Genomic DNA, 14717 nt, shown 5'->3' with positions numbered 1-14717 from the left:
ACACACACACACACACACACACACACACATAGATGATCTGATAAGAAACCCTACAAGATATCCTAGCCCTGAGCAGAAGAATGCATATCTGCCATATCCATGGAAGGTGAAATTGAAATTCAACATAGCTCTCTTATCAATCCTAACCCAACTGTTTCCAGAAGAACTTCATGGCACCATGCATTGTTGATTCCTTACGTCCTTTGTCAGACAGAGGATCCGTGGAATGCTGTGTGGTCAGAATAGTGGCGTTCCACATATCCAGACATGCATTAGCATTACAGCGAAAGTGCCTGGTTGGCTTCAGATCCCTGCTTAGGGCGAGTCTGCTCTGCATTCAGTACAATGAGCTGATTCAACAGCTAGATGACGTATTGTCTGACTGTCATGTGGTGTTGTGACCTCTGTTTACGAGGACATAAGCAGATTGACTCATAAGGGCAGTTTCCCTGCTCACCATGTCCTAAAACGGACAGGAAATCGCCCTGGAGGTGTAGTATCAATAGGCACTAAAAAAATGGGACATCACAGAATAAAGACTTTTTTCAGAGACTGTATTTGATTATATTCAGGCCACGTTGTGAAATTCACACAATCACCCGAGCTGTGTTCATTGACAACGGCCTCAGTTGGAAAGGGATTTGACAACATAAAGAGAGAATCTCCTTCGTTGCGGAGGAACTGGTGTTCATTCCTTCTACACGCACGTGTCGGCAAGTGTTGGCTGCGATTGGTCATCAAGTGTGTATGGGGAGGTGGGAGTGAAATGTAGGACACTTGTCAAAACACTACTACTTCCTGTCCCTAAGACACTTCCCAAAGCCCCCTCCCCAAGCCCCCTCCAGTCCTAACAGATGGGCCCAGTCATAGCCCTAACCCCCCACCCTCCGTTCCCCTAAGCCCAATCCTCCACGTGTGTTTGCTTGTATTAGCCACTGCCGTCTATTGCTAATTCCAAACTATGCAGGCTCTTACTGCCAGAATGTTTGGAGTGTAACCCAATCCAGTCAGCTTGGCCCGGCTCTCCTGAGCTTGTTGCTATTCTTGTCCACCGGCCCAGACTCCTTTCAGGTGTCTGTGTGTATAGACATGGAGTAATGTGTGAGTCTGGCTCCCACCTCTAGTCGATCTCCTCCAGTATATTCAGCGCATTGTCTTGGCTGCTCTCACTCCTGCATGGTGTCTGTGGTAGAAACATTCACGCATATAATGTTTTTGCATTTGTTTTTTTATTCATTTAATCAAACTGAGATACAGGCGTAGGATCTTCATTCGATCACTCGCATGTACCTGCACGGCAGGAAATGCGAACTTGTAGTGTATCCGAGGTTAAAAAAGGTTTGCAAAGTTTGTCATTTCCACTTTAATTTCAGACTTAACTTGCCGTAACAAAAAAAATAAATGGATCAACCCCTACAGACAATCTCTTTTGATTACAATCCACATAAAAATTCACGTTTCCTGCTGTTGTGCAGGATTATTTTCCTGCTGTAGCAAACTGCCTCAAATTAAGATCCCACATCTGTATCTCTTCCCCACAGGACTGGAAGCGGAAGGGCCGCTCTTGCTACATGGTGACGAGCCACGAGCAGAGCTATGAAGACGCTGTCAAGGGTTACTACTGCAAGGCTCCTCTGGTCACAGTGGAAAACAGGTCTGATTTCTGACTTGGACTTCTCATCTTAACCATTTCTTGCACACCTTAAATGGGAACTCCCATATTTCATAGTGACAAGAATACATTCTTATGAATGATTGTTGATTTCTCTCCATGGCAGGTTTGAGCAGGCCTTTCTGAACAGCCTGGTGAGTGAGATGGGGGCCAACGGTAGCGTCTTTTACTGGACGGCCCTACAGGACCAGGGTAACCAAGGAGAGTACAGCTGGCTGGGGGGACACAACGGATCCACCCTACCCTTGCTCTATACAAACTGGAACAGGCATCAGCCAGGTAGGGAAGGGAGACGTGGTGGGGTGGGCTGTAGAGTCCTATACTCTATGTTCCAGGTAGAAGTTGCCCCTTAACCACAGATCCAGGGTCAGATTACCCAGCAATGTATACTAACGGCTCTAACGGCTCTCTAATCAGTAGGGTAAGGAAACCAATCTGACCCTGGATCAGTGGATAGGGACAAACTTCAACTTACCCTGTGTCAATAAACAATAGTCTCCCGTGTAAACACCACTGTTTTGTCGTAGTGGACTGAGTGTTTCCTCCATTCACCTCTGCTCTCCCAGACCACTCCACTGTCAACAGTCTTCCCTCTCTTCCCCACTGGCATGTGGTCTCCATCACACAGACCAGCTCCACTTAGACAGCAATAGGGCTGAGACAGAACAGACAGAACAGAAAGACAGAAAGACAGCCATAGCTGTGGGTTAGTTTAGCCCCAGGTGGATGTGTCGGCTGTCTAGTGTCCTTCATTCGCCCCCCCCCCCCCCCTTCACTTCACTTCACACTGTGGCTTAGTCCCAAATGGCAACTTATTCCCTATGTAGTAGTCCCTATTTAGTAGTGCACTGTGAAGGGAAAAGCCGAATAGAGTACAATTTGGGATGCTGCCTATGATTAATGAGTTGAAGTGTAATTTAGGTTTCACAATCTCAGCTTCCTTCAGAGCGAGAGCATCATTAATCATGCTGTTGCTATGGTGAAGTGGCAGGAGGACTTTGAAGTAGAATTCCCATCATTTAGTTAATAAAATACCGTGGTGCTAACACTCTCACCAATGCCTGCTTAGCTTGGCGTTGTGGATCTGTTTCTCACAGCTCAGTCTCTTTCTTTCTTCCTTTCTTTCTTGGTTTGTTTGTTTGTTTGTCTCTTTCTTTCTTTCTTTGTCTCTCTCTCGCTCTCTCTCTCTCCTTTTCTTTCTTTCTTTCTTTCTTTCTTTCTTTCTTTCTTTCTTTCTTTCTTTCTTTCTTTCTTTCTTTCTTTCTTTCTCTCTCTCTCTCTCTCTCTCTCTCGCTCTCTCTCTCTCTCTCTCTCTCTCTCTCTCTCTCTCTCTCTCTCTCTCTCTCTCTCTCTCTCTCTCTCTCTCTCTCTCTCTCTCTCTCTTCTCCTCTCTAGTCAGTGCAGGTGGCTGTGTGGCTATGACAGGCGGCCAGGCCTTGGGTCACTGGGAAGTGAAGGACTGCAAATCCCAGAAGGCCTTGTCAGTGTGTAAACAGAGCGTCAGTGGTTACCAGGAGGTCCTGTTCCCTACAGTCCATATTGACGCTTACGCCCCCTGTCCTCCAGGCTGGGAATCACACTCCGGCCTGCTCCACTGTTACAAGGTCATCTGCCTTTCCTTCTCTTCTCCCCTATCTCTTTTCCTGTATTTCTCGTGTCTTCCTCAGTTATTAACTTGTTGTGAAAAGCAATGTTTATGCTACCAGAGTATGACATGATCACTGGAGTTCTCCAAATTGTAGAGGTTGCCCCATTAGCTGTCACTTGAAAACCAACGCAGAAAAGGAGATGCTGTAGTCAAGGCGACGTAGTGTCATTGTTGACTGTGGTCCTCAGGCGTTCCACAGCGAGAAGGTCCTGATGAAGCGGTCGTGGGAAGACGCTGACTTCTTCTGCCAGGCTCTAGGAGCTCAGCTGGCCAGCTTCCACCACTACAAGGATCAGGTCTTCGTCAAAGGACTCCTCCACTCCATGTTTGATGGGTTAGTTAGTGTGTTTTATAGCCTACACCTCTGTTTTTCCCTTTTTATAATACTGTGTTGTCCCAGGGAATCAAGAACACACATTTTCTTCAGGAAATACCCGTACCTTTTCTAAAATACCTGTACCTCTCTCTCTCTCTCTCTCTCTCTCTCTCTCTCTCTCTCTCTCTCTCTCTCTCTCTGTGTGTGTCTGTCTCTCTGTCTCTCTGCCTCGCTCTCTCTCTCTCTCTCTCTCTCTCTCTCTCTCTCTCTCTCTCTCTCTGTGTGTGTCTGTCTCTCTATGTCTCTCTGTCTCTCTGTGTCTCTCTGTCTCTCTCTCTCTGTCTCTCTCTCGCTGTCTCTGTCTCTCTGTCTGTCTCTCTCTCTCTGTGTCTGTCTCTCTCTCTCTCTCTACTCTTCCTCTTTTTCAGAACAGAGGGTCGTTGGTTCTGGGTGGGCTTGAATAAGAGAGACCCCCAGTCAGCAGGAGCTTGGGAATGGTCTGACGGCACCCCCGTGGTGTCCTCCTTCGTAGAGGATAAGAACGAGGAGGATGACCGACATAGCTGTGCCGTGTACAGCGACCTGACCAACGCCCTCCTGCCACAGCCCTGCGACACCAAGCACGAGTGGATCTGCAAGGTTCCCAGAGGTAATCACTGTTATAATAACTAATGGGTTGGATTGATATAAAGCCTTTCTGCCTACAGTACATCTCTTACAGAAAAAAACCACACGAATTTCACGTGAACCCGCGACCTGTTCCAAAAACACATGTTTTCATGTGATCACGTGATCTCGTGTGAAGTTACCGTGACAACATGTACATTTCATGTGAATCCATGTGGTTTTTCTGTAAGGGATAGTAAGGGGGGGGACTCACCTCTTCTAACATCAATGGCCCTGTATATACAGTAAAGGGAAAAGGGGATACCTGGTCTGAACGCATCCAACTGAAATGTGTCTTCCGCATTTCACCCCTCTGAATCAGAGAGGTGCGGGGGGCTGCCTTTATCATGTATGGAACGTTTGAAATCTCAAAGTTGCTTGTTGATGTATCCTTATAGATTTGAAAGGTTTATCAATAAGAATGTCTGTCTTATTTGTCTCGATAGGTATGGAGCTGAACAAACCCTACTGGTATAGCGACCGTAAGTAAATGTATTCGTTTTGATGTATTTTGTTATATTTGACATTTTTGATGTATTATATTGAGTTATTATGCATTCATTTACATGCTTATTTGTGATATCAATTGCAGTTGTAACTCTGAGAGGGACTGTGTGATTGTGGGCTGTGTAACCTTCCTCCGTCCTGTAGAGAACGAGCCCTGGGTGTTCTACAGAGGAGCAGAGTATCTGCTGGCCAAGCAGCCTTTTCCCTGGGAGGGAGTTAACCTGGCCTGTATGATGATGGGCGCCCACTTGCTGTCTGTCCACTCTAAAGAGGAGCTCCGATTCATCAGAGAGCGCATGGGGAAGGTCTGTATACACACACACACACACACACACACACACACACACACACACACACACACACACACACACACACATACACACACACACACACACACACACACACAAGCCGACACGAGTTCACACACGCCAGCCGAGACATTCACACGCGAGCGCCCTCAATCCCACACGCGCCTGTACATTCACAGTTCACACACAAGTGACCTCACACACTCTCTCTCTTACACACACGCCGACACATTCGCACATTCGGAATAAAATAAAGGGCCTTGTTTGACTACAGCTCAGCGTCTTGGATCAAACTGAAGGGCCCTCTGGTGGAGAGGCTTTTGAAGGCTATAAAAAGGACAGAGCTGTGGATAAAACAGTAGAGGCTGGGGCCAAGACCAAAGAGAGGGGCTGAATGAGGCCATGGCTGAGGAGAGGGGCTGAATGAGGCTGAGGAGAGGGGCTGAATGAGGCCAAGGCTGAGGAGAGGGGTTGAATGGGCTCTCATGGCGTGAAAGAGGCTGAATGGCTGACCCTTCACTGGAGCGAGGGCAGAATGCAGGAGGACAGTAGTAGGCTTTGAATGAGTGAGCTAAGCATTCCTTTTCTTCTCTTGCTTCTCTCAGCTCTCTCTGGGGTCGACTGACTGGTGGATAGGGCTGTCCACAGACCTCGTGAGGGAAGAGTTCAGGTAAGTGTTTTTTGTAGTTTATTCAATGCTGTATTTGACCTCACACTCAATGGATTATGCTGTCTCTTTAGTGTGGGGGGGTGTAATAGGAGCGTGTGTGTGTGTGTGTGTGTGTGCAGTTGGAGTGATAAGTCCGCTGTGGATTATCAGAATTGGGCAGAAGGAAGCTCCCATGATGCCCCAGTGAAACAGAAACAGTGTGTGACCATGTCCTCTATCTCAGGTGAGGTCACACACACACACACACACACACACACACACACACACACACACACACACACACACACACACACACACAAAACACCATGACTGACTTCTCTTTGACGTGTTGCGACCAACAGGTCAGTGGTCGGCGGGTGAGTGTGGCGGCCTCCATGCTCACGTATGTAAGCGCCAGACCGTGTCCGTGGTGGAGATTCCCAGAGAGCCTCACTACATCGGAGGCTGTCCAGAGAGATGGCTCTACTTCGGACACAAGGTTCACCTCATCTCCCATGTTTTTATTGTGTTACTAATTTCCTTTCTTATTCAGCAAATATTTGTCTTCCTTTTTAACTCTGAATTGTTGGGAGTGGTCTCGTAGGTAAGTCTGGGTAAGTCTAGGCATGTGACCAATAACAGTTTCTCTTGGCCACCTGACCGTTGTCGTGGACATTCAGTACTGAGAGAGACTTTTTTTCAAACAATCAACTTTATTTAATATGGATTAATTATTGCAATATTGAGGCTGCCTCGACCCCACACCCTTGAGTGTTGGACCGAGTAACCTAACCTTTACACAAATGCATTGTACTATATATACTAACAATGCTCAGTCATGGTTGGTTCAACACCCCCTCATGCAGACCAAGGAGCATCATAAGCCACTCTGGGTTCATCCTGTCGTTATCTGCGTGTGGGTTGTTGTCTTAACCCCACCCTGGCTTAGTTACCCAGATGCAAGAGTGATATCGAGACAATGAGGGATTGTTCTACTCCTAAGCTTTCTCTAGTAAAACACATTCTTGTCTATTAACTCATTTGTCAGCTCAAGCCATCTCCAGTGACAATACGCCCAGATTAGCTGCAGGGAACTAGAGTGGAGCCCATGAAAACACAGACACTAGTAGGACAGAAATGTCCTACTATTAGTTAAATATTAATTGTTAACCATTAATATCAAATAGATCAGTTAAATACGTCATTTTTCTTTCACCTCGTACAAGGAAAATCTAGTTGGTGGAACTATACGAAAACCTTGCTAGATTTCCACCCTTTGTTTTGTGTGTCTTCTGGTAGTGTCTCCTGCTGCACCTCCCCAACAGTTCTGAGGAGGGGAAGAGCTGGAGAGACGCCCAGTCTATCTGCTCCTCTTTCCAAGGCACGCTGGTCGCCATCCAAGACGAGATCGAGCAAGCGTACATCACCATGCTGCTCCAGGGCAGTACAGTGGGCGTTTGGATTGGTCTACGGGATGAGGACACCATGAAATGGACCAATGGGAAACCTGTCAGCTACACCAACTGGTCCCCTGTAGAACCCAAGAACCCTCTGACGGTAAGGTTAAATGAAACATCAGATATTGTCTTTGTGCTTTGGTGATGTTCTCTGTATAGTGTATTGATTAGGGGGGGGTTGTTTCTGTGTGTGTCTGTGTACCTTTCTGTGTGTGTGTGTGTGTGTGTGTGTGTGTGTGTGTGTGTGTGTGTGTGTGGACGCCCCTCCTCTGCAGGATGAGTGGCTGAGCGGGCCCCTGGGCGGGGACGATCCTCTGTGCACGGTGCTCTCCAACAACCACAACTTCCACCTGACAGGGAAGTGGTTCGACGAGAGGTGCACAGAAAGTGGATACGGCTTTGTCTGTCAGAGACCCCAAGGTAGGACTCCCCTCTGTCTTCATGCATTCTGTGTCACTCGCTCACCCCTCATTCAGACACATTGGGGCCTATTTTCAGAGCCCAGGACTGAGATATACGTATAACCAATCAGGTCTGTATTACCTCATTCATGAAACTGTTGTTTTTGGTTATAGCTTCCCATTTTGTGCTCTCAAAATGTCACCCCGTTGAGTCTGCTCACTGAGAGAAATCCCCTTCAGGAATTGTTGAACAATGAAATGAGTGTTTCTGTTGATTTTGGGTCGAATCCATGCCTTTGCTTCTCCCTGAAACAATCTCTCTGATCTTTTCCTCTCCCTCTCTCTTTCCCTGCAACAGACACAACTAAACCCCCATCCCACTCTTACCTTCACCCTCTCCCTGACAATATTGAGTACAAGAACCACAGATACAGGGTTGCCCGTGGCAACATGAGCTGGTACGAGGCGCTGAATATGTGCTTAGAGTCTGAGTCTGAGCTGGTGAGCGTTACCGACCCCTTCCACCAGGCTTTCCTTACTGTCCTTGTCAATAGATTGGCATTCCCCCACTGGATTGGACTGTATAGTCAAGACGTACGTATTATACTATACCGCTGAGCACTGCTGCCTGCCTGGGCCGTGTGTGTGTGTGTGTCTGTCTGTCTGTCTGTCTGTGTGTGTGTGTGTCTGCGTGTGAGCGTGCGTGCGTGTAGATAATGCTCGTTAACAAGCACGTCAAAGTTGGTCTGTGGCATGAATTGACCTGTGATGATGTTAGGAATGTGTGCAGTAGATTTACGTCACGGCACGGAAACAACTAAGAGCACTAGCTAGAGGTCTTCTATAAACAGCATGGCCGCAATGAAGTAATGCTGTAAATACAGAAATGCCTGAGACCACGTGCATCTGACAGTCTGTTTACTCGGATGTTGTCGCTCTCTCCCTCTCCAGTCCATGTTATTCTTTCAAAGCATGGGGATTTCATCTCTGTGACTATTCACAGCATGCTTGCACCATATCATCACCAAATGTGATCAATCAAAAGTGGGCCTGCCTATGTCCCATTTGGGCACTTTCTATTCACATACACGCATTCACATTTCTACAACTCTTATGTGAATACAGTGCATTCGGAAAGTATTCAGACCCCTCCCCTTTTCCCACATTTTGTTATGTTACGGCCTTATTCTAAAATTGATTAAATAATTGTTCCTCATCAATCTACACACAATACCCCATAATGACAAAGCGAAAACTGTTTTTTTGATTTTTTTGCACATTTCTTAAAAATAAAAAACAGAAATACTTTATTTACATAAGTATTCAGACCCTTTGCTATGAGACTCGAAATTGAGCTCAGGTGCATCTAGTTACCATTGATCATCCTTGAGATGTTTCTACAACTTGATTGGAGTCCACCTGTGGTACATTCAATTAATTGGACATGATTTGGAAAGGCACACACCTGTCTATATAAGGTCCTGCAGTTGACAGGGAATGTCAGAGCACAAATCAAGCCATGAGGTTGAAGGAATTGTCTGTAGAGCTCCGAGAGGATTGTGTCGAAGGACAGATCTGAGGAAGGGTACCAAAAAATGTCTGCAGAATTGAAGGTCCCCAAGAACACAGTGGCCTCCATCATTCTTAAATGGAAGAAGTTTGGAACCACCAAGACTCTTCCTACAGCTTGCCTGGCCAAACTGAGCAATTGGGGGAGAAGGGCCTTGGTCAGGGAGGTGACCAATAACCCGATGGTCACTCTGACAGAGTTCCAGAGTTCCTCTGTGGAGATGGGAGAACCTTCCGGAAGGACAACCATCTCTTCAGTACTGCACCAATCAGGCATTTATGGTAGAGTGGCCAGACGGAAGCCATTCCTTAGTAAAAGGCACATGAAAACCCGCTTGGAGTTTGCCAAAGGGCACCTAAAGGACTCTCAGACCATGAGAAACAAGATTCTCTGGTCTGATGAAATCAAGATTGAACTCTTTAACCTGAATGCCAAGCGTCACGTCTGGAGAAAACCTGAATGAAGCATGGTGGTGTCAGCATCATGCTGTGAGGATGTTTTTCAGTGGCAGGGACTGGGAGACTAGTCAGGATCAAGGGAAAGATAAACGGAGCAAAGTACAGAGAGATCCTTAATGAAAACCTGCTCCAGAGCGCTCAGGACTTCATAGTGGGGCGAAGGTTCACCTTCCAATAGGACAACGACCCTAAGCACACAGCCAAGACCGACTTCGGGACAAGTCTCTGAATGTCCTGGCCCAGCCAGAGCCCGGACCCGATCGAACATCTCTGGAAAGACCTGAAAATACCTGTGCAGCCAACCTGACAAAGCTTGAGAGGATCTGCAGAAAAGAATGGGAGAAACTCCCCAAATACAGGTGTGCCAAGCTTGTAATGTCATACCCAAGAAAACTCGAGGCTGTAATCGCTGCCAAAGGTGCTTCATCAAAGTACTGAGGAAAGGGTCTGAATGCTTATGTAAATGTCATATTTCCATTTTTTATTGTGTGTAGATTGATGAGGGGGAAAAAAACAATTTAATCTATTTTAGAATAAGGCCTTAACAAAGTCAAGGGATCTGAATACTTTCTGAACGCGCTGTATATTTGGTGTTTATATACCAATATATGTCTTACAGCTAATATCCTGTGACAAACAGAGGTATTTATCAAACGGTAACTTATCCCATCACTGCAGTTGTCCAGTGTGCTACCCAGAGCTTTCCTCCTGACCCACAGCCCATGCATAACTATTTTGCGTTCCAAATGACACCCTATTCACTTTATAGTGCACTACTTTTGTCCAGGACCGATAGGGCTCTGGTCAAATGTAGTGCACTATGTAGGGAACGGGGTGCCATTTGGGGCGCATTTTTGTGCTTCACTCACACGGTATGGGAGTAGTTTTCCTCAACCACCAAACCCGGCTGGGAGGAATTCTAAGCCACTCACAACATGTGGATCCAAGGATCCCATAGACTCAAGGAATGTCTTGCTCGTGAAATATGGAATGAGGACAGGAAAGGAGAGAATTGATTCACAGCGCTCTACACAATGCCAGACACATTGGTCTATAAACACCACACTTCCCCCAAGCCGAACCTGCCTCCCTCTACTCTTTCTGCTCCGTTGCATGACATGACCTACAACCCGTCATCTCCCTTAGCAACCCGCCTTAGCAACGTAGGCTCGCCCTGAGAGTGTGTGTCAGCTCGTCCCTGCCTGTGACTGTACGTCCCTACAGGATGGGATCAACTACCAGTGGTCTGATGGCAGTGACACGGTCTTCACTCACTGGGTTGCGGCCGATGATGATGATTTCATCCTGGGGGACTGTGTGTACATGGACGTCACCGGGGGCTGGAGGAGGGCCGACTGTGAGATGCCGCTCCAGGGAGCCCTGTGCCATGTCCCACCACCTAGTGAGTATAGCCTGGGTTCCTAGCACATTATAAAACAGTGGCTACTAAAGCTTGCTGTGCTGTTAGTCAATCCTCGAGAGTTTCAAATGCACAATACTGCTTTTCTAAAAATAAAAAAATCCCATAGAGAGTAATGCGTTCACCACCTACGAGGTTGTGTGTCCATCGACGTGGGTGAGGTTTGGCGCCAGCTGCTACAGCTTTGAGCCCGTGGTCCAGAGACTGACCCTGGAGGAGGCCAGAGAGCACTGCAAACACAAAGGTACAGCAACAGATGTTGCCCTCAAGTACAGATTTAGGATCAGTTTCCCCTGCCCAAATTCTAACCTTAGCACATAAGGGGAAATTGCAAAACTGTCCTTAGTTCAGCAACTTCATCCTACTGTGGTAAGTGTCCAGTACACCATGGAGCCAATTAGGTCTCATGCTAGGATGGATCAAGGATTTAATGGATCTCTCTCAATGGGAATTCCCTTGTGATGACTCCCTGTTGTGATTGTCCATAATATAATGTTTGGTGAGAGCTCCCCCTATAGGATCCATGTATTAGCTCCATTCCAGTAGCTAATACTGTACTGTAGCTATAGATCTGAGGGAGCAAAACATTCACAGAGAATTGCCTTCTTCATGCTCAGTAATACACATGTAATAATGAAGGTTTGGTGGGTTTTTTCCTCTTCCAGCGAACACGTCAGAGGTCCTGACCATACAGACAGAGACGGAAAACAGGTTTGTCCTGGAGCAGCTGTGGTCGTATGGCTTCCCACATCAAGCCGTCTGGCTGGGGATGTTCTTCAACACTGACAGTAAGCACATGCTTCCCCAAGTTTCCTCTCTTCAAAATAAGCAGCTTGCTGGTTTTGGCGTGCCATATAAACCAACAGCTGGCAAAAGACAGGCAATGTAAGTGCTTCGGACAGAACTGGGATAAGACACAGCTTAATAGGGTTAGTAACATAATGAATTTCAACATTTTTCAAGTAGTATTTTGATACTATTTATTGACTTAGTGTTTTAGCTGGTGAGTTGATAGAAGCACCGGGGGGGAAAAACAGCAATGACCTGGGGCAGAATTGTAGGGTGGAAGGAGAGGGGTTGAATGAACCAATTCACAACTTCTTTATTAAACGTGTTTGTCTGGTCCGATTTAGCGGGCTCCATGGCATGGCTCGATGGTTCTTCTGTGGACTACTCCAACTGGAACTTCAGGGCCCCAGACCCCAGCCTGCTGACAGCAGACACCTGTGTGTCCACCAGGGTGTCTGATGGGATGTGGCTCCTCTCTCAGTGCACTGACAGACTGGGCTTTGTCTGCAAAACTAACTCAGGTGGAGTAGAGACATTTTGGCTGCATTTACACAGGCAGCCCAAGTCTGATCTTTTGCCACTGATTTGTCTTTTGACCAATCAAATCAGATCATTTGCCAATAATTGGTATTTTGACCAATCAAATCAGATCTTTTTGCCAATATTTGAAATAAATATCAGAATTGGGCTACCTGTGTAAGTGTAGCCTCTCACTAGCCTCCAACTGCCATTATGACTTTGTGTTATGCGTTTGTACAGTGTACATGTATGTATTCTATAGATCAGTCAAGTTAAACAGATCGCCTTCTTTGCAGATATGATCCCGGAGGTAGAAGTGGCGCCACTAAATGGTAGGTATTTAATTGAGGCTATTAACAGTTATGCTGTTTTTCTCATTTGCATTCTAATAATTTGGCATCTCAAGGTATCTTGGGAGCAGCCTCTACCATGACTAACAGAGCCTTCCATGTCCAGTAAACTCACCCCTCTGTGTCTCTTCCAGGGTTGCACCACGGTGTCGTCCCAGCCGCGATCCTGGTGGCCATGCTGATCTTCGCCGTGCTGGTGGCGGCGCTCTGGTTCGTCTACAAGAGGAACGTGACGCGCTTCCGCAGACTGCCGTCCCTGGGAAACGCGTACTACAGACATACTAGTTCCCAGGCCACAGACTCCGATGGAAATGTTCTCATCGCAGATCTGGAAGCTCACTCTGGAGAATAGGGCTGTGTCCGAAATGGCCCTCGTTCCCCTATATAGGTGCACGGCTTTGGTCAAAAGTAGTGCACTCTATAGGGAATACGGTGCCTTTTTCAGATGCACTATAGGACTTATTGGAGACAGCAAAATGGTGGTGTTCTCGAAAGTTGGGTAAAGCATGGGAATGGGCCGAACTCTCTGTATGACTGTGAACATTGGTATGTCTCTGTGGAGTCTGAAATGGACCACAGCAAGGGAACGTAGAGAATAATGTCAGAGCCCAATTAGCTTTATCCACTTGAATCTCACAGGAGGCGGCTGAGGGGAGAACTGCTCGTAATAATGACAGGAAATGAGCAAATGGAATGGCATCAGACATCTGGAAACCACGCGTTTGATTTATTTAATATCATTCAACTCCGGTCATTACAAAGGAGCCCGTTCTCCCCAATTCAGATGCCACCAACCTCCTGTGCTTTATACAAGTAGTTGATGAATTAGGAACCAATCGTGTGGCTGAGAGTGAGGGAGTGCATCTTCATGTGAAGTAAGTTTTGTCTGCAAAGGATTAGTGCCGTTATCCCAAGTACTTTGAAAGGTGCTGTCATTCTAATGTATCCGTTTGAAAGTCGATAGATATTCTTTGCACTGTAAACTTGCTGTTTCGTTATTATGGTACAATGCCAACTGCTCCCACTAACGCTGGTGCCCACTGTATTTGTGAGTACAAGTCCTTCACACAGTGAAGACTTAGTTTTCTGTAATGCCGTGTACAGGACCCAAAACGATTTTATTCTTGTTTAAGATAACAATGGCCGCGATTCAGTTGTTCTTTACAGCAAAGACAAAGTCATACTTTTGCAATGCATTCTGAAGTCATCTATGTATTTTTTTTATGAACAGAAATAAGACCCCAAATCAATTTCAAGTTGTGTTTTTGAAATCAAAAAGTGTCATTAAAGTACGGTGTTTCTTTGTCAGCACTTTATTGCACAAAACTCCATTAATGCAATACGGAAAGATGATGTTTTAGTTTAGAGTTTTTTTTGTTTGTTTATGTGCATTCCTGTTGCGTATTTTCCTACACACAGAACACACGCTCGCACCCTCACAGTATTTCTTAAGTGGCTTATAAGTACATACATGATATTCGTAAGAGGAAGGGACGAAAAAGTTAAGAGAAAAATGCAGGCATTTATTTATGTTTTATTATTTATCGTTACGAGAAAATGATTTGTCCGTCACTTCCATTTTGTTCATTTGGTCCACACATCTGTCAAAATGTAGGAGCAAAGAAACTTTTATTGACGAAACAAAAATGATGTTAACAAAGTGCTGTTATGTAAATGGTAGCTCTTTGAGAATTAATCCAGTATTCTAAGTAGACTTATGTGTGGATTGTTTATTATGAGATACAGTCTTTGCTGTGTTACCTGTTGTAGTTGTTCTATATTGGGTACACAGAGTTATTAGATATGAAATATGTTGATGTAGGTTTTTCTGTTGTGTGGAAAGAAATACATGAAAGAGGATAACACGGATGCTTGAAAATGTTTACTGTCTTTTGTTATTTTGTATTGATAATGTTCGTAACACATGCTATGTGCCTTCAGTGTAAATAAAATGAAGCTGTATCCAAGTTGTATCTGAACTGTGTCT

General features: G+C 45.9%; 1 protein-coding gene across 1 annotated transcript in view; it reads left to right on the top strand.

The window, feature by feature from the left end:
- The window catches only part of LOC139373206 (secretory phospholipase A2 receptor-like), a 26086-nt gene extending 11389 nt beyond the window's left edge, over window positions 1-14697 (top strand). Inside the window, exons 10-28 of the mRNA XM_071113415.1 lie at window positions 1542-1654; window positions 1779-1951; window positions 3068-3276; window positions 3509-3654; window positions 4065-4285; window positions 4749-4784; window positions 4954-5114; window positions 5723-5787; window positions 5907-6010; window positions 6129-6265; window positions 7066-7323; window positions 7499-7643; window positions 7983-8218; window positions 10877-11054; window positions 11182-11316; window positions 11738-11860; window positions 12206-12382; window positions 12677-12712; window positions 12865-14697. Coding sequence (XP_070969516.1) covers window positions 1542-1654; window positions 1779-1951; window positions 3068-3276; window positions 3509-3654; window positions 4065-4285; window positions 4749-4784; window positions 4954-5114; window positions 5723-5787; window positions 5907-6010; window positions 6129-6265; window positions 7066-7323; window positions 7499-7643; window positions 7983-8218; window positions 10877-11054; window positions 11182-11316; window positions 11738-11860; window positions 12206-12382; window positions 12677-12712; window positions 12865-13082 — 2871 coding nt within the window. The 3' untranslated portion in view covers window positions 13083-14697. The remainder of the gene's footprint in view (window positions 1-1541; window positions 1655-1778; window positions 1952-3067; window positions 3277-3508; window positions 3655-4064; window positions 4286-4748; window positions 4785-4953; window positions 5115-5722; window positions 5788-5906; window positions 6011-6128; window positions 6266-7065; window positions 7324-7498; window positions 7644-7982; window positions 8219-10876; window positions 11055-11181; window positions 11317-11737; window positions 11861-12205; window positions 12383-12676; window positions 12713-12864) is intronic.
- Window positions 14698-14717: the final 20 nt, after the last annotated feature.

The sequence above is a fragment of the Oncorhynchus clarkii genome, chromosome 18, assembly GCF_045791955.1.
Source record: "Oncorhynchus clarkii lewisi isolate Uvic-CL-2024 chromosome 18, UVic_Ocla_1.0, whole genome shotgun sequence".
NCBI lineage: Eukaryota > Metazoa > Chordata > Actinopteri > Salmoniformes > Salmonidae > Oncorhynchus > Oncorhynchus clarkii.
This window is presented reverse-complemented; position numbering and strand designations above follow the sequence as displayed.